Source organism: Dermacentor silvarum, chromosome 9, assembly GCF_013339745.2.
Source record: "Dermacentor silvarum isolate Dsil-2018 chromosome 9, BIME_Dsil_1.4, whole genome shotgun sequence".
NCBI classification, from domain to species: domain Eukaryota; kingdom Metazoa; phylum Arthropoda; class Arachnida; order Ixodida; family Ixodidae; genus Dermacentor; species Dermacentor silvarum.
In genome coordinates this window covers 78,834,809-78,862,294 of record NC_051162.1, presented here as the reverse complement: position 1 = coordinate 78,862,294, position 27,486 = coordinate 78,834,809, and the positions used below count along the sequence as shown (strand labels likewise).

The window sequence follows — 27,486 nt, the reverse complement described above, 5'->3', positions numbered from 1 at the left end:
TGGTAGATTATCTGGCTTCCACGCAGCTAGCGCGGATTTGATCCCAGTGGGAACCGGGTACTTTTTTCGCATTTCCAGCGATAGCGGTTCGATCGTCGGACGCCGTCGGCGGAGGCGACGGCGTCCGCCGTCGCAGCATATAAGTTCTTCGAAAGCGTAGACACCAGGTTATGTTCCTTGTATCTAAAGTAACAAAAAGTTGCGAAGCAGCAAGGCTGCCTTGTCGACAAGCGACATATAAATCACCAAAAAGTGCGCTTAGCCACTAAACCGAGCCAAGGTGTAACCGCGGTCTAGCAGCCGACTCTCGTACGATTTTCGCAAAGTTCGATCGCAGCGCTGTGGTGGCGAGAGCGACAGCGGGCCGCCTGCTCTCCGTATGCGACGCGGGGAGTTTGGAAACCGAAAAGAAAAGTATCTATAAACATTGGCTGGGACTTACGTCATAGCGCCAACTACCAGGTGAAAGCACCGTCTGCATAGGTGCTGCTTGAAAGCTCCTAACAAAATAACCGCGCAATTACCGCTCTTTTTCCCAAGATTGCTTTTGGTGGTATATACTATACACATGTATAACAAATTTAGCCGAAGAGAAATTTCGTTGCTGTGGGTCCATAATCTGCGCTTGCATTGTCTTCCCGTTATTTTTTCCTGTTGTCTCCAAGTACTCTCGTAAAAATGCAACGACTAGTTCGGTCGGCAATCGTGCGGCAAAGAAATACCTGGGACAGCGAGAGGCGTATCATGAAGTAGAACAGGATTATGGGATCCTGGTTGTGGTGGAGCCACTCGCTGAAGCTCAAGTCGAGCAGGTAGAGGGTCTTGCGCACGCGCACGTCTGTCGGCATGGCCGTCGTGTGGAAGTCGATGCAGGACCGGTAGAAGAGGACCAAGTTTCGGTACGGCTCGAACTCCGACGTGCCCAGATTGGCCGTGGAAAGAGTATGGTTCATCTTGTTGACCAGCACCTCGTTCAGCGCTGTGCGCGAGCTGGTTTCAATGTTCCTGGCTGCCCAGCCACCGCACGAGTATCTGTCAACGAGACTCAAAGCGATCAGTGTCGTAGGTCGGTAAAATAAGCGAAACTTACTCAGACCCACTAACAAAGTATATATTCTGGCTTGGGGCCCCTCACTCAGACTCATCAAAATTCTACTCAACCACTCGGTCCCATATTCGCGGAAGTTCTACTGAGCCGTGCTCACGTGGTCTCATATTCACTGAAATTCTACTCAGCCACGCTCACACGGACTCAGATGCACTGAAATTCTACTCAGGCGTGCTCAGTGGGACTAGCATAGGACACATTCGAGTACACTCAGACTCGGAAGACTCATGGGTTTTATACGCGTAACATTTAACAAAAGTCCTGGGTACCCGTCTTCTTCGCAACGCCTTCGCAAACTTCCTTTCCCAACTCACTGCCGACATTTTCCAGTCTTGCTCTACCAAGCACAAACTCACTACGTCGTACCATCCTCAGACCAACGGCCTGACTGAGCGAATGAATCGGACCATCACCATCATGCTAAGTACGTTTCACCAGACTGGGACATTGCACTCACCTACATCACGTTCGCTTAAAATTCTTCACGCCACGACACAGCCCGTTATTCGCCGTTTTACCTCTTGTTCGGTCGAGACCCTGCATTTCCCTTAGACGCTTCACTTCCCTCTGCTAGTGCCTCGAGGAGCGAGTTAGCCCACGACAACATTGCCCAGCGCTGACCATGCAAGGCATGCTAGCCCGTACTCGTCTGTTGGCATCGCAAGAAAATCAAAAGCGCGTTTACAATCCGCGACACCATTACGTCCACTTTTCACCAGGTTCCCTTGTGCTACTTTGGTCCCCTTTCCGTCGAGTGGGGCTCTCGGAAAAACTCCTTCCTCGCTACAAGGGGCCTTACCGCGTCCTTCGTCAAGTGGCTGATGTGACCTATGAAATAGTCCCCGTCAGCTCTACCATGTCATCTGGCCTAACCTCACTTAATGTCATTCATGTTTCATGGCTAAAACGTTACCACGTTCTTCCTGACGGTCTCGTTTGACGCTCCAGGACGGTGCTTTTTTCGCCAGGGGTCGTGTTACGAGGAGGCGAACAAGAGAACGATGACGATCCTGAAGACTAAAAAAACGTGGGTACAGCCTGGCTGGGCTCTCTTTCGTCTCCGCGAAGGTTTTTACGAGTAAATACATATTATATATAGTTTTATACGCGTAACACTATCATCAATGTTAGCACCTTTCTCTTTTGTACAAAGTGAGCCTTAGGTGTGCTGCGCGCTTCACTCTGTCCAGTATATGCACCACGGGGTGCGATACACCCAACTGACCAGCAGTAACGTAGTGTTCGTGCAAGGAAGTTTTATTTAGAACTCCTTGTACTTGTACGCACAACGCTCATGTTACAGCAGAAGTCTTAGTGCGCGTCTTTCGCATCTCTGAAGATCTCCTAACCCTCCACACGCAGGCCGTGCCCGCGGCTACTTTTCTTTTCGGATGAAATATCTATCTCTAATTCTAGAAGATTCTAACCAATTTGGAATCGCCATACACAAAGAGAAACCTTAACCTTGAACTGGGCCGCGCAACGCTTGAAACAGCGAAGCTGGGCGATCGTGGCCCAGCATTTTCCAGAAGTGCGCGCGAACTTGTCATCTTACTACTCATGGTGATGATAATTTCTTTTCGCGCGTCTCGGACTTACGGCCGTCACTGCGCGTTGCATAGCGCGGCTTGCAACACCAACGCCGCGTTGCAATGCCGACATTGCGTTCCAGCAGACCCGCTCCGTGAATGCGTCTCTCTCTTTTTCTCTCGCTCTCATTTTATCTCTCTCTCCCGATCATAGCGCGCAAAACCTCCTCGTCACCTCGCAGAGCATTGGCACGAGCGCGTGCGAACGCGCCAGGTGTGGACGAAGATGACGACGCTTGAGCGCAATCATATGGTTCACATAAATGCATGTTCTCCAGGCGTGGCTGTATAGCCTAGTGGTTACGGCGCTCGCCTTGGGATCGTGGGTACGCGGGCGCGAATCCCGCCTCGGCAAGAAAGTTTGTTTTCTTTTATTTATTTCTTTAATGCTAATTAGGATAGTTTCTTGATACGAACCACAAATTACGGCTAGATTAAACAGCTCCGCTGTTAAAGAAGTTTACCTGCTCTGCTACTTTTCTTTCAAAAGGATAATCCGCATCTGCTCTCTAAAAAGGTAGGGGCCGCTTCACACTAAGTGCTGCGAAGATTGGACAAACAGCGAAGCTGGGAGGCCCTTCCTTAGCTTTAACTTTGTTTTCCTTTGCTTAACTTAGTTTGGCTTGGCTGGTTCTTAGCCAAGCTTAGCCGACCCCGAGTATCTGGACGATACTCGGGTTCTAATTATAGTCCGATGTAGTGTCGACGCGCGAGCGCGCTCGGCAAGTGGCGAAAGAGCAGCACTCTATAGTCCGGCGCGAGGCGTGGCCGACGTATCCGGCGTTCGTCGGCGTGCCCCGGCTGCAGCCAGCGTCAAGATGCGACATGCTGAATTTCGCGCCGGCCTCGTCAACCAGAGACCGCCTCCGCGTCTCGTCGAGCAAGATGGGCTGATGGATACTGGTGGCGGCGCGTGCAGCGAATTCGCAGTTTCGCATCATTCTGAAACTTCTAGCTGCGGGTGTTTACTTGTCCAATGGGTAACACCCATACCGTTAGGACTCTTAAATAGTCTCATAGAGCCATGACAAAGAGCTCTTGCTAGACGTGCGATGAGAAAATGCGCGGTGAAATTTATACTGTGTTATGATTCTGAAAGCCTTAAGCACACAAAATATCCGACAGGAGAATTTGACAGTGATAGATTTGATTGTTTATTTAATGCCATTTGAGTGTCGTCTGTCCCAACTACCACTCTTTTTACTTGCCAGTAGAAGTCGGCAGATACCATCATTGGTTCCCGCCAACTGTTCAATCTTACAACCTTAAACGTGAGGGTGTTAGCTATGGGACAACTGAGCACCCTTTAAGCACCCATAAAGGTGCATGAATGTTTAGAGTGTATTTCGCATGCTTTTCCTTTCTATAACGCTGCGCTCCCGACAGTTTCAGGTCATGGACGGCGTGCGAGTAACAGAACGCCGTAGCGTTTCATGAGCACAAGAAGAGCGCTTATTAAGGAAGTTCAGAAAATAATGATTGCAATTATTTCTTCGAGAAAGGTCTGGCTTCGAGCTTGTAAAAGCTTATTAGGGTGCTTTCGCCTGGTACACACCGCGACCTCGGGTACTATTCTAGACATTGACGAATTCCGTCACATTGTCGAATTCGCCATCCTGTAAGCTCTCATTGGCTGGGATGGCTGCGGCAGCGTCTCTGATTGGCTAAAAATGCTTCCATTACAGCCTTTCCGATATGGTGGAACTTGACGACGCCCAGAGTAACATCCTCGATTCGATTTGACGCTGCGATATGGAGCACCCTCGATTGATGAAGCCAGAGAAATTCTCCGCGAGCCGACCATTCAGCTGGGATGATGTTATATTGTCAAATTCGTCACCTGCTATGGTCTGTCTGATTGGCTTATATAGAACACCGACATGGCGAATGTTGATAGTGTCCGGAATAAGCACTCCTGCTCCCGGAACAGGGGTGCAGAACAAGAGTGCATGACTGACATGTCTGTCGCATCTCGGTCGCACCCCCAGCTCGTATAGGTCATGGGGCGCCTACAAGCGCGCTGAGCATGGAGCCGCGGAAATTCTGAATGAACCACGCGAATGCGTTCCGAGCGCTGGATTTCGCCCAGCCGAATGTGCTGAAAGCACACCGCCTTAAGAGTTCTACTAGAGCGCTCGAAACCTACTGGTCGAATGCACTACAATTACGGCCCTGTATCAGCGGTGTAGCGTCGAACGCGAAAAAGGCAGCACTGCTCACTCGTAGAACCTGTTGCAGGGGTGCAGGCTTCCCTGCTTGACATTAGCGGATTGAAGCATGCCGTCGGAAAGCGTCTTTGCCTTGATGCAGCCGGGCGACGAGCACGGGCTGATCTTGAGGATGGTGCCGTTGGTGAGAACCTCGAGCGGCTTGGCGTACAGGAACAGGCCGGCCAGAACGATCAGCACGAGCGCCGCAAGCACGATCAGCACCGCAAGGAGCAAGCGCTGCGCTTCTTCCGGCTCGGCCTCCTTCTCAGGCTCCAGCTGTCCTGCGGGCTGCATCTCTCCGTGTTCGGGAAACATGTCGAATTCTGCACGCAGCGTACGAGGCCCATTACTCAAACGGTGGTGCACTAAAGCATCCGAGATCCGCCCGATCACGAAGGCTGACAATGTGTGTATTATCATGGTTTAATTGCAGGGGTCATGAGGGAGATATAGTGGCCTAATACTGCACCACGGAGGCCAGTTCCTGCTCTGGTGAGGGAGTGCCTTTGTTGAAGCTTTAGTGGGGCTTTTTAATTTGGTTGCACCTGGAATATTACAGCCCCATTGGTTCTCGGCATTTTTTGCCGGTTTGAGGCGCCACTTCAAGCCTGAAGGTGTAGTGGACGGGAGAAGGATTCGAACTTCCGACCTTCAGATTAGAAACCCGGTGTTCTACCGCGGCTCCACGCCATGCCTACTGATGTGGTTATACCCGTATATAAATCCTTTGCCCATTATACCCTAATATAACGAAGACGGGAGTAGAGTTGGACTAGTTGGTCTAGCCTTACTGTTGAGGGGAACAAGCGCCATCTATGCGGCCTTCTCAGGGTCAGCCATTTTAAGCAGGAGCGGTAACACATCGCTTGAAGATTTCAGCTCGAAGCCTATTTTGTAAGAGAGATACTGTTGCATAAGTGAGCCGCCTATCGTGATTTACGCTTCTGAATATAAGTTCTCGAGCACCTGCCTTAATCTGGTGTCCATTAGTCATTGCCTGATATTGGCGTATATTTTTCGCGCGCGTATATGCGTGGCCATGTATATATATGCGCGAACCATTCCAGCTAATGACCAGTTGACATTAGTACCCATGTTCATCTCCTCTTTATGTGTGCTGCGGCTTTTGTTTCGTGATACATTCGACCAAATATGACGAACCCGGATATAACGAATCATTGAGTATATCAAACAGACGAGACTTCCTGGCCGATATTTACGGGAAATACCTCCCTCATAACGAACTGGATATCATATATAAGGAACTCAGGTACGTTTCCGCTGCCAGCATCATAAAACCGTTTGCATGCCCCGAATCCCGCGTAAAGGGGAGTTAATTTCATTGGTTTTATTGTCGTGCTCCCACACTGAGAAAAATGACTGCCTACAACGCGTGTAGCTTTAGTTTCAATAAATATATTCGTTCCTCGCTTATTTTCTCCACTAGAGATAACGAATTAGTATATAACAAACACATTACTAAACTTCGTTTCAGTTCGTTATAGGCGCATTTCGGTATCGAAATGCCGCATATACAGAACTATTTTTGTTGCATATGTCTCTTCGTTATAACTAGGCTTGACTGTACTACTTGGAAGAAAATCTGGCGTCACCGTCCGATAGGGTTTCTTAAAAGTTTTTACGTTTTCGCACCGCCAACAAAAAGCAGCTGGTGTCCAAATCCATGCACCAGCAGCGGTTGCATCTGATTAACGCAAGTGGATCTCGAAGGGTGTGCTTTTGCCAACTGCATGCACCGTAAGTTATTGCAGAGCTGGAAACACGTCATGGCCGCCATGTTTTGAATATCAGCTACTGGGCGGAATTCATCGGAGAATGACTGTCGAAGTCAAGCAGTAGCTTTCGGGTAGACTGGCTCAGATATGCTGCTGGGGACAATTATTGGTTAGATTCCTTGGTTGATGCAGTGAGGTGTGGTGGTGTTGTGACTTAGTAAGGTGAAAGACTGGGCCAGTTGGTTTTGCATCATGAGGTCATAGCAGCGCGAACTAAAACATACACACAAAGGAAGAGGCGCACGGGGGAAAGCGCTAACTCCCAACTATCTGCTTTTGTTTATTGGCCGGAGTTATATACACGTCCGCGTGTGTCTCTTAGTGTGGTGATGTTGTACTGCCTCCAAAATTGTCCCGTTTTACAAACCGCTCCAAACCTCCTTTCGACGACGTATACCGGGCGCTGAAATCAGAATCGGCCTACCGAATCACCACTTTAGATAACACTGTTCCAGGATCGCAACACACGTTTGGGCTGCTTGCCTAAATTATTTAAATAAAATTCTGAGGTATTGCACGTGAATACCACGTGCTGATTATGAGGCCGGCTATAGTGGGGGACTCTCGATTAATCGGCGATACTTCCGGTTCTATAACGCGCGCCTTTATATTTAAGCGTGCGAGTGCTTTGTTTATTTTTATTTGTTGTTTCTCTGTTTGTTTGTTTGTTTGTTTGTTTGTTTGTTTGTTTGTTTGTTTGTTTGTTTGTTTGTTTGTGTTTTGCATTTCGCTGCCATCGAGATGCGGCCGCGGCGCCTGATATCAAGCCTGCTACCTCGAACTCAGCAGCGCTTGACGCCATAGCCATAGGTCTGTACCGTGACCTCTGCGGGCTACCATATGATCCAGTTACTTAGTGTAGCGCACAATTAAACAAAGCAAAAGGAAGGACGAACAATACGTGGATCCGAGTCTCTCGTACCCCGTGAAAGTGGCCGACTACCGTGGCTACCTGATCTCCTGAACTTAACAAATGCAAACAGCGGCTACGAGCCTCCGGCTCAACCGACGTCAGGGCTCAGTGGCTGCTGTGCTGCGCTGCTTCGAACAAGGTTTCGGGTTCGCTTTCGATGGAGGCGCAATCAAAAGAAAACGGCAGTGTACCGTACTTTGGGTGCACGTTAAGGAGTCCCAAGTGGTCTAAATTAATCGGCCACCAACCCCCACGGTGTCAACCCACTATGCAGTTGCGGCACGTCAAACCTCATGATTTTATTTAGCTTCCGACGCCGTCTCTATTTCGAGCTTCTACTACACCATCATCTGTGTGGCATTCTCGCGCGGGTCTTTCTATACTCGCGTAAGGATTACACCCTTAGGTCATTTGTCGACCATTGTGCATGTACATTTAGAGCGAACGCCTGTTCGTGGCCGTCGCTCTAACCCAACCTAACCTTACGATGAGGCTGTCCATTCGCAGGGTGATGATGAAATAACCCTACAAAGCCAACGTACTATTTTTGATGCAATGGGTTTGATACCCAAAAATTAGGATTTATTTGTGGGAAACAACATCAGATAGCGTTTTATATAGTACGCTTTTTCCCCGTGCAGGGTAGTAAACAAGACGTTTTCTGGTTAACCTCCCTGCAGAATTACTGCACGTTGTGCAAGTGTTTCGTTGGCCATATGAGATGATACATGTGGATGTTTGTTTTGCCGTAATAGCCCCGTCACAGTCATTTTCTTGTTCAAACGCTGACGCCGGCGCCTAAATAAAATTTTCGTTTATTCGTGAAAGAGCTGCGTTCTTGTCCTTATTTTTCGGCGTGTGCCTTCGTCCCCTCTGCGCATTAGTTACAATTAACCTCCCTACCTTTTGTTTCTCTCTCTCTCTCTCTCTCTATCTGTAGCATGCTGGAACGATTTGTTAGCTGTGGATAGTTCAGCGAACCAATTACTAAGGATTGAAGACTGTGTATATCTCTGATTGCTTATTTTCGTACTCATACAGTTTCAATGGCCAGAAATTAAAATCAGCAATTTGTTTTCATTTTCTTTCACTGAAATGATGTTTCGCCTTTGTGGGGTTAATTGCCCGATCAAAACATAGTAACAGTAAAGATTAAGCGTGTCCTCCGATATTGCGCCGGTGCACCGGTGCTATCTCTGAGGTCACGTGTAAGAAGCAAATACGTTCGGCAGAACTCCGCCAGGTGAAGAACAGCTTCATGAAAGGGAGAAATAGTATTCCACCTGAATTATTATTGTTGCCTCCAACGTATGACGCGCATCCTGGAGGGGGACGGGGGGAGGGGGGGGTGTACAAGTGAGTTCGTGTTAAATGGGGCCGGAAACACTTTTCACACTACTCATAGAATTGTATCACTGCTAATTACGTCGCCTCACGAGTCTCCTGCCGCAAGCTTTTTTCCCATTCCTTGAAGCACAAGCGAAGTTAGATAGTTATCGGACCAACCAGCGGCTTCCTATCGCCTTTCGTTTCCACTAGCGCGCTGGAAGCTACACTGGGGAAACCGAATGTCAAACTCACCTTCCTTCTCAGCAGCACCTTCCTCCGGTCCTTGCTCCCCGGCTCCTTCAGTGCCTGCTGACTCACCCTCCGGTTGTGTTTTAACGGCTTCCTCTGGCTTTGCTTCAGCTTCTCCAGACGGCGTTTTGGATCCTTTGACTGAAGCTTGTGGCGTTCTCTTTGGAGACGTCGAACTCTTCGCCGAGCTTGCCTTCGAGTGAGTGCTGAACGAACCCTTTTGAGACACCGAACTCTTCGCCGAGCTTGGCTTCGAGTGAGCGCTCACCGAACCTTTGGAAAAGAACGATGAAAAATTCATAAGCCTTGTAGAAGGGCTAGTTGCCTTCTCATATACCATTAGGCCGTTCTGCGCACGTTACTGGAAAACAAGAGGAATGAATGACGGAACAAGCCACATGGTTGCATACTTCCTTTCGTGTCGTGTTCCATCCTCCATTCGTCTTGGTTTCCAATAGCCTAAGTAGCGGAACTCACTTGAAGCATTATTCATTCAATTGGCTACAGAAGATAATAAATTTATCACCCTCATCTGCATGATGATGGTGATAACTGCCGTGCCGAAGCTGCAGCCGAGAAGAGGTGTTGTCGAGTCGAATATACCGAGTTTCGAGAGCGAGAACGCGAGAGTCAGGCGTTTGAGCATCCAGCGTCGCCGGGATAGCGAGCCTGGCTGTAGCTTGGTCGATCACAAGCTCCGCTGTTTGCTCCAGCCTTGCAGCACTAGTGCAAGCTGCGCTCATTTTTTAGTCAAGGTTTTGGGCTCAGAATTTTATTGAAGCATAATTTCTGGCACTCACTTTGTGTCACCTTTGAATACTTCGAAGGCGTGTCTGTCTTGGCTGAAACAATAAAAAATCAGATTAAGCAGGCTGGAACTACAGACCCTTAAAAACTAACGCACTAAAGTCCTTAATTTGGATGAAACAGGCTCAAAATCTTGAAAAGTAGCACCAGAAATAAATTGTAAGCGATTGATCGGACATCGCCACCAGAGGTCCAGCGGCCCAAGATTTAGTCTCCGATTACAAATTTGACTAACGTAGAGGTAAAATTATGTTTTGGCAGCATCGCTAACAATTACTGAACTGTTTCAAGTAGAGGTGCTTTCAGCGTGTGTATATCATTTAAATACGTTAACTCACCGAGTGTTTTATGAACGTGACGTTTTCTTCCTTGGTCCACCGTTCTAAAAAAATAACTTTTTACGTCTATTTACCGACAAAAAGCCGAGTGAGTTGGTAAGGCTTCATGGTTTGAAAGGTTAGCCATATAGAAGACATGTCCACAACAAAAACGAACACAATATAGGTCTCGTTCTTTTCGTTTCTCTTGGTTTCACGCCTTATACGACTGACCTCTAGTGAATGTGTACCTGCATTTGTCTCCTGTGAGATACCACTGTCGGTCATGAAGCCGATAGGCGGTCAATCGTAGTTGTCATGTTGCATCATCACAGACTGCCACTAGGCTGAAATGACGTACTGCATGACTTTGCCAGCATGTAAACCATGTGTATTTTGGTTTACTCCTTCCAATAGGTTTTTTCTGGCCTGTGACATATACCTAAATGTTTGCTGCTTGAAATGAGCATGCTTACAGGAAGAGACGGTCATTGCAAGCACGAGAACTCGGGATGTTTGAATGACTGGTGAATAATTTTTACAAATAACCTGATCTCGTTAGCGCAATAATTGCGAATTATTTACCAACTGGAGCCGGGCGAGCTCGCACGGCATATCTGCCTGAAATGAATTCAGAATCTGGCACCAATTTCAATATATAAATTCAATAATTGCGTGACAAAACTGATGAATGTTCCACTTAAAACTATCCTGCACTGCTTAAGGAAAGATGTGAATTTTGCTTGGAGGCTCTCTCCTGCCGCTGTGCATATGGCCTCAAGTTTGACGCTGCTTATTTAAAAAAACTGCGGCTAGTTGCAAATCAATGCATGTCGACATGCCTTGAAGCTCACCGACCTCAAACCATCAATTGTAATAGGTTCCTTTATGCGGTTAGTTGAATGTTGACAGAATGTTCATTTTTCAGTCATGCATCTCAGCTTGCCGTGTAGCTAATGTCAGCGTCTGAGTAATCCCGCTCATGAAGTAGAGAATTGTGCTGTCTGTCATAGACAATATCCAAGTTATTATTTTTAATGGTATTTGGTTTAATGAGAAATTGCGTCATTTATAAAAATCGTTTTTTTTTATTTGCACAACGAATATAATATATAAGCTCACTGCCATCTGCTTAATTCACGACAGAAGGCTTCAAAACATTGTGAAGAACCACTGTGAATTATTTTTCTCCCTTTCTTGCTCACTATAGATCAGGTGGCGCACTTTTCAAAACTGCATACAACATGTTTTACTGTCACGATGTAGTGACCGCGAGAGGTAGTTCATGTCCTGAACGACTTAAGAACATGAACATCAAGCTGTTTATTTAGGCAAACATACTTTCCTCCTTCGCCCCCCCCCCAAAAAAAAAAAAGACATATGTACACGTCGGCGTCAGAAATATGAGTGACCTGGTTATTTGGTCCTTAAATACAATGACGCGCTTATCACGGTGTCCAACTTTTTATACTAGCGTCATCGTGCGTTCTAGATAGGGTCCGTGTTCTCGGATTTCACTGAAAAAAGAGCCGACAACATCATTCAAAGGCAAGTTTTCGACGAATCAGTTTCATTCGAGAATTACTTATTTTTCCATAGCTATCATGGCAAAAAATCCGAATCGAGTTTTTCGATCGGGAAAGCAGCACCAGCTCTAAGAAGTTGAACGACGAACTTCGAGGGTGTCTCAGTTTGAAGAAAAGAGCTATTGTGACCGTCCCTTTCAGTATCAGCACCTTCAGCACGGAAGGCTTTTATCAGCATTGTCTCCCGATTGCACGGTGTGTCAGCACCGAGCAAGTGACGTCATGTTAATGCATTTTATATTAACCCCTATTTCGCGATACCTAATTGCCGCGTTATCTACGCCGTCCGGTGGCGCTAGCATCGAAATACTCGCGCCATACTTGTCGGATAAATTTTCGAGTATGAGAAAGGCCTAAAAATGGGAAGTAAACGAAAGCTCCCTCGCGATTACGTCAAGGAGTTCCTATTTGTGAAGAATTGTCGTCCAGCGAGGCGAACCTATATTTACAAGTTCTTTTTCTCAGTAATTTCACATGAATAAAGTTTCTTTCAGCAATCTGTACGCGTTCTTGTGTGGTTGGTGCCCTTGTTTAGAGTGTGTAACCTTTAAAACCACAAAAAAGATAAGCTCGGAATTTCGGATAACGGCAATGGTAAAGAAGAAACGCTGATAAACACCAAATTTATAAGAAAGAAAAATGAATGCGTGATAGCATCCGCCGAATTTTGTCAAAAATAAACACCGATAACGCGGGACCCTAATTATAGATTACCTTGAGATAATTTCTCAAGTTTGTGGGCTTCTACAAATGACACACACTCGAAGGTCGAAGTCGGTGTAGTTTCGCAGCTACAACGAGAGATGGCGTGAGTATTTCGATGCTAGCGCCACCGGACGGTGTAGATAACGCGGAAATCAGAGGGAAAACGTTCGAGGATGTGCGACAGCAATCAGTTCTCGCTCGTGTACTTTGATAGGATGGACTCATCTTGCTGCGTATCACTAACACAAATGAGAACACACAAGCCCCCTATCTCGAGCGCATCTCGCACGGCGCAAGGACATAAATTCGATAACACGTATCGTGTTTCATTTCGCAAAGCGTACGCTAGCATACCGACTACGACCGACTGAACGCTACAGTACTGCAGTAAGTGGAGCCCTAGTGTCACTGCACTTGGGTTATTAGGGTGCTGAATGCGCACTGAATCAAGCTTTCAATTCGTGGCACTTACCTTTGGTTGCTTTTGATGACTTGCTTGAAGTCGTCGCCTGATGGTCTGCAAGCATAAACGGCTGACACTCAGAAGATGTAGGAAAAAGGCTTAAGAATCACCACACTAAAACATGTTGCTCTCGGCTACGCTCAATAATTTGCTCTACACCAACAGTACACCATGTGTTTCATTTTATTCTTAGCAGAATTTTCTTTAGGTGACCTGTGATAGATAGCATAATTCCACTCTTTGAGATGTACTACGAAAGTGGGCGGACATTACTTCCGCAAGGAGCCGGGATGCAGCAACGAATAATTACCTAAATTCCTCTAGTTAACCTGTTAACTATAATCACATTGGTGGCAAATACTGCAATTTCCAAAATGAAGCTGGCGAGATTCTCAAGGTACGCCCATTGGGCACAGATTTGAAAACTAACACCAGCATTGAGATTAAGCGACGTCAACCTTTGGAGAAAATGCTGTCGTTGCACGCGTTGTTGGGAGAAACCGCCTTCTTGAGCAGTGCAGGGCAAATTTGACTGGAACACCAAGTCATTTGATCGCACGTAGTGGGTACGCACATCTCAACTATGGCGCCAGCCTCAGCCTTCCTGCTACTTGCAGATGCCGCACGGACTCGCCGGCTCAAATTCATAAATTTAAATTTAGTCCGAAAAATTTATAGACGTAAAGTTGCTAATTCTTCAATTAAGCATTTCAATTTCACATACACGTAAGCATAGCTCGGCATGCTCACTCACGATTACATCGGCTCGCTAACACTCATTTCACAGGCGTCAGATGGAGCTTTAGTGAGTTGCGAAGAGTGTGGGGTGACGTGAGGGTTAACAGGAGTGAGCGCCGGTGATGTTGAGTGAACGCGAGTGACTGTCGGCGAGTGTGAGTGAGTGGGCGCGGGTTTGTACGTTAGTGAGCTTCGGTTATGGCGGGAGTGAACGCGAGTGTGAGCGTGAATGGGCACCGGTAAGTGTGAACGAAAGTGACTGTCAAAACGAGTGAGTGTTGACCAGTATGACCGGGTGTCAGTAAGAATGCGAGTGCCTGCTGACTAGTTTTAGTACACATGAATGCGAGTAAGTACCTAACCTGCGAAAATGCTGATGAGTGGGTGTGTGTGAGCATCGGCTTGTTCTACTGACTTGTGCACGCAAGGTCCGCTTCTTCGAGCAATCCAGTTTGAGAAGTGGGATCGTGGTATCTGCCACAGGCAATTTCTTTTTAATCCTGATAAGATTAAAGTACCTGGTATAGTTCATTACCGTCAAACTGGTTCAAGGACGCCAGCTACTTGCATGGTTTTTGGAAAAAGCAATAGTGTAATAGAAGAAAGAACGAAAGTGGAAAGCAAACGGCATTCTGGAATGCTTTGTCTCTGCCATATATTAAAGAGCGCTATAAATGTCTACATAATACGAGTCGGAACACGGGCAACGCGATAAATCTGTTTAAAAAGCTGTATTATAGCGCGATAAGGATTGCATGAATGCGTGGAGGCGAAATCTTGCTCGCAACGCACATTTATTCTCGCTGCAGAATTACGCATTGCGATAGTATGAATCCCTGTAAGATTGAAAATGTATAAGAGCGTGACTTAGGAAAAGAAGATAAACTGAAGCGTAGGCAAGGACAAGCGCGGTCATTATGTACGCTTCTGCTTATGTATGCATCAAGTCGAGCTGTTACATATTGAATCACACTGAGCCAAATAGCCCCAATACCTGACACTACAGAATTCTTGCCAATGGATAAGTACAAAATATCGCATCTTACCTGATGCCCTGTCGACATCAGCTGAAAGAAAATGTAATAAATAATAAAAACATATTTGAAAATGCGTAAAGTAGTATTGTGCTTTTTTTTGTCAAACCTTCGATGGGGACGAAATGCAACACTCGTGTGCTTAGATTCAGGAGCACGTTAAGTAACACCAGGTGCTCCACGTTAATTCGAAGCTCTCCACTGCGGCGTTTCGCTCTGCGCAGTTTCGGTACGTGTACGCCCGCAATTTCTTTAAAACCAGTTTCAAGACATCCGTGCACAATGTCTGCTAGTAAACAGATTGGCAGTCCAGCTAACATTTTCTCAAAACGCCACGCTCAGAAACAGTGGAATTAAAATCTCATTCCTTAGCATATTGATCGGCGATGAAATTCTCAGAAGTGGCGCTAGCCTCTGGAGTTACGCTAATTCAAGCAATTTTTCTACTTCTACCTATTTTTCCAACCTTATTTTGTTACTACTAATTTTTCAAACATATATGCTGCCAATCTGCTGTCTAGCATTTTATTTTCTATCCTTTAATGTCATTACTTTTCTCAAGCATATTTAGAGGATAGGTCCACTAAGGACCCGAACACAGCCCTTCAAGACTAAGTCCTCAAACCCCGCCCTAAGATCACAAGAACTACAACGTCTCTTCTTAATACTAAATTGTACAACACACTCCCAAACATGAACAGCATCCTCAATAAATACTACCCAATTCTGGCTAGCAACAGACAATTATATTTTTTCCGACCCGACCCGATTATCTCACAAACGCCACACTAATTTTAACGTCATTCTTGTACGTGCGAAACTAAGGACAAAGACGAAGCCAATGTCCGATCCCTGTGACCGCTCCAAGTGCTTACAGGCAAAAATGTACAATTTACCACTACAGTTAAAAGTACAGCGTCGGATTACCATTACAAGGTAACCTCGACTTTCTCCTGCACGTCAAGCAACGCAGCCCACCGTCTAGAGTGTACCACTTGTAGCACACAATATATAGGTGAGACTGGACAACAAATTCATGCAAGACTTAACGGTCATTGCGCAGACTCAGAACCCAGTTTACGTAAAGCGGTCGCCAGCCCCTTCAATGATTTTTTTCCGCGCTCCTGTGCATATATTAACCAATTGAGTCCTTTTCCCATGCAGTACACCTGCCCCGTCCTGCTTCATCTGTCGTTTTGCTTTCTTTTTCTTTGTTTTCTTTTCGTTTTCTTCCTTTTCCTTTTTCATAAACCGCCACCGACACGTCCCCAATGTCCCAAAACGTCAGCATATCTTTTTCGGCGCCTTCACCACCAGGGTCATTCCAGTCTTTCTCTATACCACCGCGACGACGCCTACACCGATTTACTGAGGTTAACGTCCCTTGAAAGTCCAACCCGCTCTCTTCCCACCACCCCAGTTCTTTCCCACAGACCCCATGTCAGCCATCTTAATACTTTCAAAAATTTCCCGACGCACTGCTCCTAGGCCACTGAGGTCATTATTTCAACTCGTTTAACTTTGTGGCTCCCGCGCTGACCAGCTGACCGGAAATTTCTTCTAAAGCCACAAACGCACGCCGCCTACGACACCTACGGTTTCTGTTGTTCTCTGAAGGCTTCCCATCCACTCCCTGCCACAACCCCCCCCCCCCCACCGGGCCGCTCTCCCTGACCATTTTTCTTTTCTTGTTTTCCTTTTTCTTTTTTTCCTGCCGCCTCCATCCCCACTCCTCTACTCTCTTCCTCTCATCTTCAAATCCCGTTCTCCAAGCAATGATGCCTAGAAACCCCAAATGACAGCGCTCATTTCCTTTTCAGCCTCTTCCTTTACAGCCAGCCGCCACTGGCAACGACCGCTAGTGACGTCACGCTGCTAACCCGTTAAATCTAACCTGCCTAGGATGACAAGGCCGCCTTTGGCAAAGATAGGTCCACCTATACAAATGATTTTCGTTTCCTTGTCAGGCCGTTGCACATTACTTTTGTATTCTACATGTTAGTCTTCAACCCTACTCTTACACTTTCTCGGTTAAGGTACTAAACCATTTGTTGCAATTCATCCCCAGTGTTGCTGAACAGGTCATCTGCAAACCGAAGGTTGTTGAGATACCGTTGATCATCACTCCTAAGCCTTCCCAGTCAGCTTAAGTACTTCCAAGCTTGCAGTGAATAGCATTGCAGAGATTGTGTCTCCTTGCCTGACCCCTTTCTTGATAGGTAACTTCCTACTTTTCTTGTGGAGAACCAAGGTAGCTGTGCAATCTCTGTAGATATTTCCCAAGATATTCCCGTACGCGTCCTGTACTCCTTGATCACGCAATGCCTCCATGTCTGCTGGTATATCTAGGTAATCAAATGCGTTTGCGTAATTTATGAAAGTCATAAAGAGAGGCTGATTGCACTCCGAAGATTTCTCAATTACCTGATTGATGACTTGGTTGTGATCGATTGTAAAATATCAAAAACATCTCTTCCTGAAGTCAGCCAGTTCTCTTGGTTGATTGAAGTCATGTGTTGCCCTGATTCTATTTTAAATTTTCTTGGTGAATATTTTACACAGTACAGAAAGTAAGCTAATGGGCCTATACTTCTTCGATTATATAACGTCTGCCTTCTTTGGAATAGTAACATGTTGGCATTCTTCCGGCACTTTGGCGCAAATAAAGTCGTGAGGACAATGCGTTAAAAGGGCCAGAAGCTTTTCAAGCATACTATCTGCTCCACCTTTGATTAAATCGACTCTTAATCCATCATGTGCAACTTTCCCCTGTCTTGCGAGGCCCTTTTAACTTCATCGCTAGTTATAGAAGGAGTCTCTGCATCCTGTTCATCGCTACTTCGAATGAAGGTTGCATGGCTGCATGCTCTGGGTACGCTACAGGTCAGTTTAGAATTCTTCTGCAGCTTTTGTTGATGACATTACCCTGCTTACCTTTCACTGCATACATCTTTTCCGGTCTTATGCCAAGTTTTGTTCTGATTAATTTCATGCTTCGGCCTTTTTTTACTGCTTCCGCAATCGTTCAGACGTTATGATTTCGATTGTCGCTTGTTTGCTTCTTGTTTATCAGCTTTGACCATTCAGGGAATTCTATTTGATCAAGTGAATTATACACGTTCATGCTCTGTATTTCTTTATAAGGTCCTTTGTTACTTGGAAGGGCTTACCTCCGGTTTGCATTTGGTGCCTTACTCCCCACTTCAATTGCTGCTTCTGAAATCAACTTATTTACGGTTTCATTTATTCGCTCAATGTTATCTTCAGCTTCCTGCAATATTTGCTTGCGGGTACTCACCTAAATTCATCTACTTTTACTCTTACTGCATTTAGGTGGGCCTGTTTTTTTGGCGAATTTCGCACTTTCTCTCATCAAATTGCGGACTATCGTAGAACTCACATAGCCTACGATCAGTGTCATTTGCGCTGCCTAACACTTCTACATCCTGCACTGTGTTCGGATCGGCATAGAGTATAAAATCTATTTCATTTATTGTTTCTCCGTTAGAGCTTTTCCACGTCCACTTCCGGTTACTGCTCTTCCTGGAGAACGTTGAAGAAGGGTGACCGGCTTGATTTATTCCGGTTTTACTACATCCATCACTATCTATCCTTTCGCCAATGTAATTTCGATCATGAATTTTGTATTGCAGAGGCAAAGGAGGCAGCTCCATCTGGCGGGAGTAACCACTCGTCACATCTTCAGTCAACTTAGAGAGTTCTTGTAACGCCCATTAAGTGAGTACGCTTGTGCTCTGGGAATAGGCACACTAAGCCTACTCCGTCGCTGAGAACAACTATCCAAAATACATTTCGAAGCTGGGCTACTTACTCCAGCAAAAAGTACTGTGTTTACATAAAAATGGGAAAGAGGGCGAAAGCTGAGGAAAGAAGGCACATCAGCTTTCTTTTTGTCGCATTTCTATGTGTTTGATTCAACGCCGACTGGTGATCTTAGTAAAAAGTTTTAAAGAATTTTCTGCACTCCGCTTTTTATTTGCTCACGGGTGCCCCACGGCACCACTTGATTACCGATAACTGCAAATGTGACACCGGAGAGCGTGCAAGCAAAATAAAGTGCCAGCAATCCGCCGTAATTTTTTAATGGCCTCGTTTCCTTTTTTTTTCTTATGTGCATCTGCCGTAGCCTCGCTGCTAATTTCATTCCCCTCGCGCAAGGGTCTGCAATTATCAATTGTGTGATAAACTCTGCTGCTTTTGTTCAATTCCGATTCAGCACGAAATGTGCTGTAGATTCAAAAAACGCTCTTTTAAATGAAAATCCATGTCCTTAGCGGTCACTTTTAAATTCTAATTGTCACTGTTCTTGTGATGAATTTTCTTTTGTCGACCAGCTCAGTTTAAAGATTTTCATGCCCTACCCCAAGTCGAACTTCATAAACGTGTGGTAAAAAATCGCCTGCAAAAAGTAAGACAAGAGAACACCATCACTATATGCAAGACGCGTTACGTCCAATCTGGTATGTGCAGTCTATTTGCTCGACTAAATGTGATGTCCTCGTGTCTGTGATTATATCCATATTAGCGAAAAACTGCCTCTCATTTCATGTTTAAGCTGACTCCCGCTAGAGGCGCTGGTTTACGCTAAGAATTGACGTGTCTCGATGCCAGCGCCACCGCATATTCAGAATCACTGCCCTTGTGACATACCACTGTCGGAATGAACATTGATTACACATCATTTCAAGGGGACCGTTTGATCTTCAAATTATAGGCTGTGTGGTTTAGGTTTCATCAAGGTGCGTTGAGTGGTACCCACTTTTGGTTGTCTTCGATGTCTTGCTTGAAATCGTAGGATGCTTGACTGAAAAGAAACAGTGACGGTTTTTGCGGTGAAGATACAAAACAAACATAAAGAAACGAGCACACTAAAGTTACATATTATCGTAATTGAATCAAATATCTGCCAAGGCTGTCGGCACATATATCTCTTTGTTGTCCCTCAAGTGATGTTAGGTATGCACAGCTTAAAGTTCTTACGACGACAAATTTATAAATATTAGAGATCTGCGAATATTCGAAATTTCTAATAATAATCAAACAGCCTCCGCTTTCGATTCGTTATCGAATTGAGAAATACCTATTAGAAATAGCTGAATATTCGTTTCCGTTCAAATATAACATATAATAACTCTTGATGGAGCCTCGAGAGAGAAAAGCCGATGAAAGCGAGGACTGTTCCAAATGATTCTGATGCGGAAGACCGGTTGTTGTGCAAAAGCACATGTTTCAGAGTGAACAAATGAGACCGAAAACTTCTGCTGAAAAAATGGCTGGAGGTTTAACTCTTGTAAACCTAGTTATCACGAGCGAAAGGTCTGTTTGGCTTGGATTTCAAAAGACTATGCACACAGTGTTTCATTTCGCAGCCTGCCGTCTAGCTATATCTACTCGATGATTGGATTCAGCCTGTCGCTTGCGCTGAAGCGCACGCACAGACGGCTCAGCCGGCACCCCATCCATGGCGAGACTGAGCGACCAAGCTTCGGCGAAGCAGCCGTTAAACCCTCACCTAGTCACGTGGTACCGCAGCGGCGAGGCTCCGAGCGAGCGCAGCTGAGACGCCTCTCCGCAGCGGATCACGTGGCATGACGTCACACCTGCCACACTTCCGCTCCGGTGGCCCGCGCACCGGGGGCTCAAGGTCATTGCGACGCGATGAATAGCCTTGCGAGACGTGGCGTAGTATAGCTTTCGCTCTAATCATTCACAGTCATCTAATAAGAATAACCCGATTATCGGCAGCCAACGAACATGTCTCAATTTAGGCAAAACCTTTGGTCACTGTAACCAAGTTTGCAATCCACTGAAGCGATGTTCAGTGCTGAAGTATTTCGCTCTGGCTCTCAAACGAACATGCGCATCCTGTGACGTTCCATTATTAGGTAAATATAATTGTCAAAGTATGCCATATAACTGAAATCAGCTCCTTATCATTTTTGCGCTCCTCAATTGACTGTACGTCCATTTTCGAACCGCATTACATGTATTAAACGACGTAAACATGATCTTTTTTTTCGCCAAGCTAACTCTACACAAATAATATATTTCAGTGTGTTCAGAAATTGAAATAACATTCGTTATTTGATTTCATATTCGAACGTTCGCATTCGACAGCGTTCGGAAATTCCACTATTCGAACACCCATAATAAATGGTCAAATATTCAGCTACATGCGCGGGAATTCATGGCAAGGTATATGTATCTTAGAGCATAAATACACACGCATTTTGTTTTCAATTCGCATTTCAACTATTCGCTTTAAAAAACAGTTATTGCTACAATACGGGCGATCTTCATACCAGCAAAACACGGCGCACTTTTGTATCATATGAAACCGGAATATTCTGAGCCAGGATAAAGCAAATTTTTCTCTAAATCAAACACGTGATACTTAACTACCGATACGTATGTAAATAACTAATAATACTGCGATAACCCATGCAAATAACTGTGCAGTTCGTTTAATGTGGTTAAAGTAGGCCATATGAAATTGCCGTATATACTGAACACTATACTGATGACATAAGCCTGTTTGTTATATAACCGGGTTCGACGGTACCTCCCCCCTCTGCGACGAATGTCAGAATATTAACAAAACAGGGTATTTGAAACGAACGGCTAAAATTTACTGGTCGAGCTGCAGGTTGGTACCTGCAAAATTTATATTCTGCGGTTTTGCGCGCCAAAGTCACGATATCATCCAGGGGCGCGTCGTAGTGGAGTGCTCCGAATTACCTTTCAACACGTGAGGTTCTTAACGAGCACTTAATGTAAATGAAGCAGCCTTTCTTGCAATTCGACTTTATTGAAATGCTACCATGGTGACCGGGATCGACCCGGTGACCTCAAGACCATGAGCATAACGAGATAGCCACTAAGCTCCCGCGGCGAGTGGTACATGGCTCATACTAAAATAAAACTAGCGCAGATGGAATATAGGGGGCCTGCTGCTGACCCATTGTGTCCCGTCTGCCTGCTATTTTTGTTTCAGAATAAACTTAAATTCAGCTGCAAATTAAAGTACCAAAAGTGGTCACAATTAATTCGGAGCCCCCATGCAATAAGGCGCCACTCGTAGCAGCGTTAACCCTAATAATTTGATTTCACTTCGGAGCAGCGGTGGACATCCAAATTTGGGCGATAATCGGCGATACTACCAATCACGAACTTTCTCGGATTACCTTATAAATATTGACCTTAACTATCGCTTTGTGATTGCAGAATAGAAGCCAGCCAATACTTATAGCATAACCATTTGCTAGAGGCACTTAGCGCCTTGCAGATGTTTCGATAAAGGTAAGCACTCGTAACTAGAAGCGAAATGCAATGTTGTTTCTGGTAATACCTTTCTGTACTGTGCAAAAAATCATGCTACGGAAAACTGTTAACTAGAACAGACTTGCGTTTCATGGCATATTTTCGTATTTGCCGAAGGTCACGCGGAAGTAAAACATAGAGGTGCACCTGTAAAGGGCCACACGGTTTTTTTTTCAGTACAATACCCCAGACATATTTTCTCCCGTCTACCTTCCTCTACTGTTGCCTGTCAATTTTTCATACCGACGTATCTCGAAGTCGCTTCAAGCTCACCAGACCTGAAGATAGGACACCATCAGTTTATAAGTCGGTTGTTTACCTATTTACCGGTCCTTTTCCTATTTGCTGATATTATACATAGTCTACCTAAATTTACTTATTACATATTAATATAGCATATTATTATTTTATAGACATGAATACACAATCTTTGTTTAAATGCTGAGGTTAGATGCTGAAAGCAGCCCCTTCACGTACGCCGACAAGGTAACTGTCTCCATGTCTAACAGGGCAGAAATTCACTTTTCTTTGGCTATACATACTGTCACGTAGCAGTGACGGTGAAGAAAACAGTCACATAGCTGTGAATGACGAAACGGAGTTTTTATTGGGCGAACCTGTGCCCACAAAATCAAGTTGCACTCGAAGCACAACGATAGCGGCGAACACCGTCGACGATCGTCGAAATCTGATCAGGGGCGAAACACTTCGGCTCTTACAATCAGATTACATAAGCATTGGTAACAACAGATAAAGGATAGAAGCATCGATAACGTTCGAGAAACTTCCGATACATGCAGGCGCGTCCTGCGCCGTGCGATAATGTTTAACATTTGTTAGCCGGTGACAAGCGGTCACCGGTGAAAGATAAACAAGTACACGTGTCAATGCACAAAGATGACGATGTAACACCGTGAGGTGGGTTTGCATATTGATGCTGCACCCTAGATTTTCGAGTCGTCGCGGTGTATTCGAAAACACTTCACGAGTATTTTCGTCGTTTGTGATGACACAACAGTCAAGACAAAATCGATTGAGAGTTCTATATCAGGGGACGCAAGTGGTTTGTTTTCCCATGAACCCAGGTACAGTGTGTTTGGTTCAGGCTAGCCAGGACGCAACCGGCTTGCGTACACAAGGTGAACGCGAGTCTCCTGCATGTGCTTGTTAAAAAAAATCATATTTTAAGGAAATTGACGGCAAGGTTAAACCACTTCCATAGAGCTCCTCATGCGTCTATGTTCGTGCGGTGAATGAGTATACAAAGTAATCGATGTCTAGTTAATTTCCAAACAGATTGCAGGCGGTGTACAGAATAACCTCCCCATGCGCCTTCTACATTACATCGCGCAATGTTAATACTTCACAAAGGCAACTGGGCACTGGCTGCGTAGCATATTCATCGACGAGATGAATTCAGATGCACGCTGAACTGTGTGGACGTGGTTTAAGCGTAATCTTGCCGCCAGCTTTTGAGAAGAAAATATAGGCACACATTTGGCAAATGGCATTGTGTCATCGCCGGCCAAGAAAAGAAACCATGAGGCGCGTTTCGAACAAAGCGAAATGAGATGAAAACCCAGGATGTAGCGTCGACATGGCAACATCAGCCACGCAATTTAGCATCTTTATTGCGGAATTTATGCAAAAGAGAAGCAGTTTTTAACGCGGCACATTAGGATATGGTTGCTTTGTCTACGTACACGGATATAATGCTCCTGCCATCTAATCGTGTCATTTGAACAAAAAAATGACTTTTCACGTTCGTTATCTACGCAGCACCTACTTGAAAAGCAATTATGTTCTGGAGTTATCTTCAGATGTAGGGACGATAATCCAAAAGGCACCTAAGGAGGTTAAGTCACCCTTAAAATCACGCTTATTAACACGTAATGCATAGGACAGAGACAATTGGGTTTTTTGGCAGGTGCGTCTTACCTGCACTGCACTGTACACTATAGGTTCATGATAAAGGTCCTTCCGTAGTCACAGTACAAAAAGTCGACATTACTGTGCACAGATTCGTGAACTCACCGGCTTGTTCCGCTGCCTCCTCTTGTTGCGCCAATCCAAGGGCCTCCATTTCCAAGCGCATCTGTTCTCCAAGCCTCTCTGTAATGGAAACGACACAATGCCTATTACAGAACGCCGAATATTTACTCATTTCAGTCGTATATATTAAAGGACTACTAGAGACAGGGTTGAGCAAGAATCACAATTGGCACTTTAATTGCGAAAAACTGTCGCGCACTTGTTAAGTAAAAAAATGCAGTAAAAGAACATGAGTATAGCGGCGCTACCGTTTAAAGCCCACGCTACAACGCAAGCGTCCTCAAATTAGTCGCACAAGCTCGGCGCTAGATAAACACTTATACGGGAGAAGCATTATATTTCGTTTATACGGTAGCGATCAGTGTGCGAGGTCTTGTGCACTTTTAGTGCACAAGGGACACATGTACGCACATATGTACGCACGGGCAAACATGGGCTCGCGTTAGGCGTTAAACGTCTAGAGGTCCACAGATATCGATGGCATCAACCATTACTTCAAGCGCGGGACCTTTTATACAGAGTGATATGTCTTCATTATTTCTGCATTTGGCTGTTTAAAGAGTCTAGCCGAATAAAAAAGCAACCTGTCATTTGAAGTTGCTTTTTACAGCAAGCTATTAAGGGTTCACTATTCGATGGTCGCGTCCGGATGTAGAGAAAAACTCTCATTGGCCGTATGCTGTATGTGAGAGTGAAAGCGCGCGAAGGACGCGCGCTTTCACGGGGAGCGATCGCACGGCGGAGAGCAAATGCGACTTCTTACGACGCGCGAAAGGCCGTTGGGGGACGGGAGGCAGGGCGGGGAGGCGACGTTTAGCTGCGGCACTAAATGCGTATATTGCGACCGGGCGCAAGGGGAACTGGTGACTCGATCTCCCACGCGAAAGGAGGACAGCGGGAAGGCAGCACGGGAGGGAGGGGTTGCGCCTTCTGCTCTGCGAGCAACTTGTACTTAGCGCAGCGCCGGGTGGTCGCGCGCACCCTATCTTGAAAGCAATCTGCAACACGGCTCCTACCTTTGTATGCGCTGTGCCTTTCGCCGCTCAGTTTCCGTTAAAGCAATAGACCGCATGAACCTTGAGTGAGTGAGTGAATAAACTTTTATTGGGTCCAGCAAAACGCGATAAAACACGCAGCCGGCTAATCCCACGATGGGACTGACAGGTCTAGCCTGCCAGCCCGATCACGGGCGCGCTGGACGGCCAGGATTTCGTCTTCAAAGAGGGGACTTCGCAAGAGCGCGTCCCACTCTTTCTTGCTGAACTTCGGGCCCAACGACTCGCACTCCCAGAGCATGTGAGCCAAAGTAGTAGCCTCACCACAGGCCGCGCAACAACAATTCGGATAAATATCAGGATATATGCTGTTAAGAGACACCGGATTTGGGTAGGAGTTAGTTTGCAGGAGTCTGAGCGTGACCTCCTGCGGCCTGCTTAGCTTAGAATGAAGCGGCGGGAAGCCTTCTCGCTAAGTAAAAGAATTCAGTGACTTCATTGTGCGTGATAGGCGAGTCCCTGTGGTCCCTGTGGGGAGAGTCGTCCGATCCGAGGGCAGCGCGGTCGGTAAAGCCACGCGCAGCCTCGTGGGCAGACTCGTTGAGGTTCAGAGGAACCCCCTCGACCACCCCGACGTGGGCAGGGGACCAAAGGATGGAGTGTGTGGAGCTGTCGCCTTGTTTGGCGCATTTCAGAATTTGAACTACCTGCCGGGCTACCCGGCCTTTCTGGAATGCCCTGACGGCCACTTTCGAATCGCTATACACCCTGTCTCCCCGACCGTCTTGCATAGCGAGTGCAATGGCAACCTGCTCGGCCACCTCGGGTTCCGTCGTCCGAACTGAGGCACAGTTGATGACTTTGACCAACGTGCCCACGACGGAAACCGCAAAAGCCTTGCCGTCTCGGTACGCGGCGGCATCAACGAAGCTTGCTTCAGTCTTGTCCTTGCAGATTTGTTTTAATATCGTGGACGCTCTTGCCTTGCGGCGACCTTCGTTGTGCACGGGATGAACGTTGCGGGGCAACGGGGCGACGACGAGCTTCTCCCCTATTTCTCTGGGGATCTGGGCGTTGCTAGCCAAGTTCTTGGTGGGGGTGAGTCCAATCTCCTCAAGGATCCGCCTGCCGGCCGGCGTGGTGGGTAGCCGAGTTAGCTGGGCCCGTTCCTGAGCCTCGGCTATCTCCTCCATGGTGCTGTGTATGCCGAGCCGGAGGAAGTTATCGGTATGCGTTCTGACGGGCAGCCCGAGGGCTTTCTTGACAATTTCTCTAATGAGGGCATTGAGCTTGTCCCGCTCGGTTCTGAGCCAGTTGTGCATGGCCACCGTGTAGGTGAAGTGACACAGCACAAAGGCATTGATGAGCCGGAGCAGGTTGTCCTCCTTGAGGCCACAACGTCTGTTCGTGACCCTTCGCACGAGGCGAAAAGCGTTGTCGGTCTTCGCAATGATTTTGCGCAACGCATTGCCGTTGCCGCCACCCGATTCGATGAACATACGCAAAACTCTGATGGTGTCGACCCTGGGTATTGGGTCGCTGCTCCGAGAGAACAGGTGAATGTCACTTTCGTAGACCGGTTTCCAGCCCTTGGGTCTACCCCCTCTTTCTTTTCTGTAAAGCAGAAGCTCGGATTTTGTCGGGGAACACCTGAGTCCGGTGGGTAGCAGGTACTGCTCTGTGACGTCTACAGCCTCTGGCATGGCGCTTTCCACTTGCCCTTCGCTGCCACGGGTGCACCAGATCGTGATTTCGTCGGCGTAGATGGTATGTTTGATACCTTCAACTTGGGCCAGCTTCCTCGTGAGGCCGACCATGCATATGTTGAAGAGCGCGGGCGAAATGACCAAGCCTTGCGGCGTGCCCCGTGGGCCCAGGAGCACCTCGTCGGAGACAAATTCGCCGATCCGCAGCTTCGCTTTCCTCTCTGTCAGGAACGAATGGACGTAGTTATACAGCCTGGGGCCCAGCTCGAGGTCCGCGATGGAAGCCAGGATGTATTCGTGGAGAACGTTGTCAAACGCTTTCTCGAGGTCGAGTCCGAGCAGGGCCCTGGTGTCCCTGGTACTGCCGTTGATGATGTGATATTTGATCATCTTCATGGCATCCTGCGTCGAGAGGCCGGCGCGGAAACCAATCATGTTGTGAGTATAGACGTTGTCTTCGAGATATGCGCTTAGCCTGTTGAGGACGACATGCTCCGCCACCTTCCCGACGCAGGACGTGAGAGAGATGCGTCGGAGATTGTCCACGT

General features: G+C 46.5%; 1 protein-coding gene across 1 annotated transcript in view; it reads right to left on the bottom strand.

Moving 5' to 3' along the window:
* LOC119463674 (uncharacterized) overlaps positions 1-25,533 on the bottom strand; it is a 60,457-nt gene extending 34,924 nt beyond the window's left edge. The window contains 6 exon segments of the mRNA XM_049655331.1: positions 723-1,032; positions 4,918-5,230; positions 9,198-9,467; positions 13,082-13,126; positions 24,220-24,297; positions 25,413-25,533. Coding sequence (XP_049511288.1) covers positions 723-1,032; positions 4,918-5,230; positions 9,198-9,467; positions 13,082-13,126; positions 24,220-24,297; positions 25,413-25,533 — 1,137 coding nt within the window.
* Positions 25,534-27,486: the final 1,953 nt, after the last annotated feature.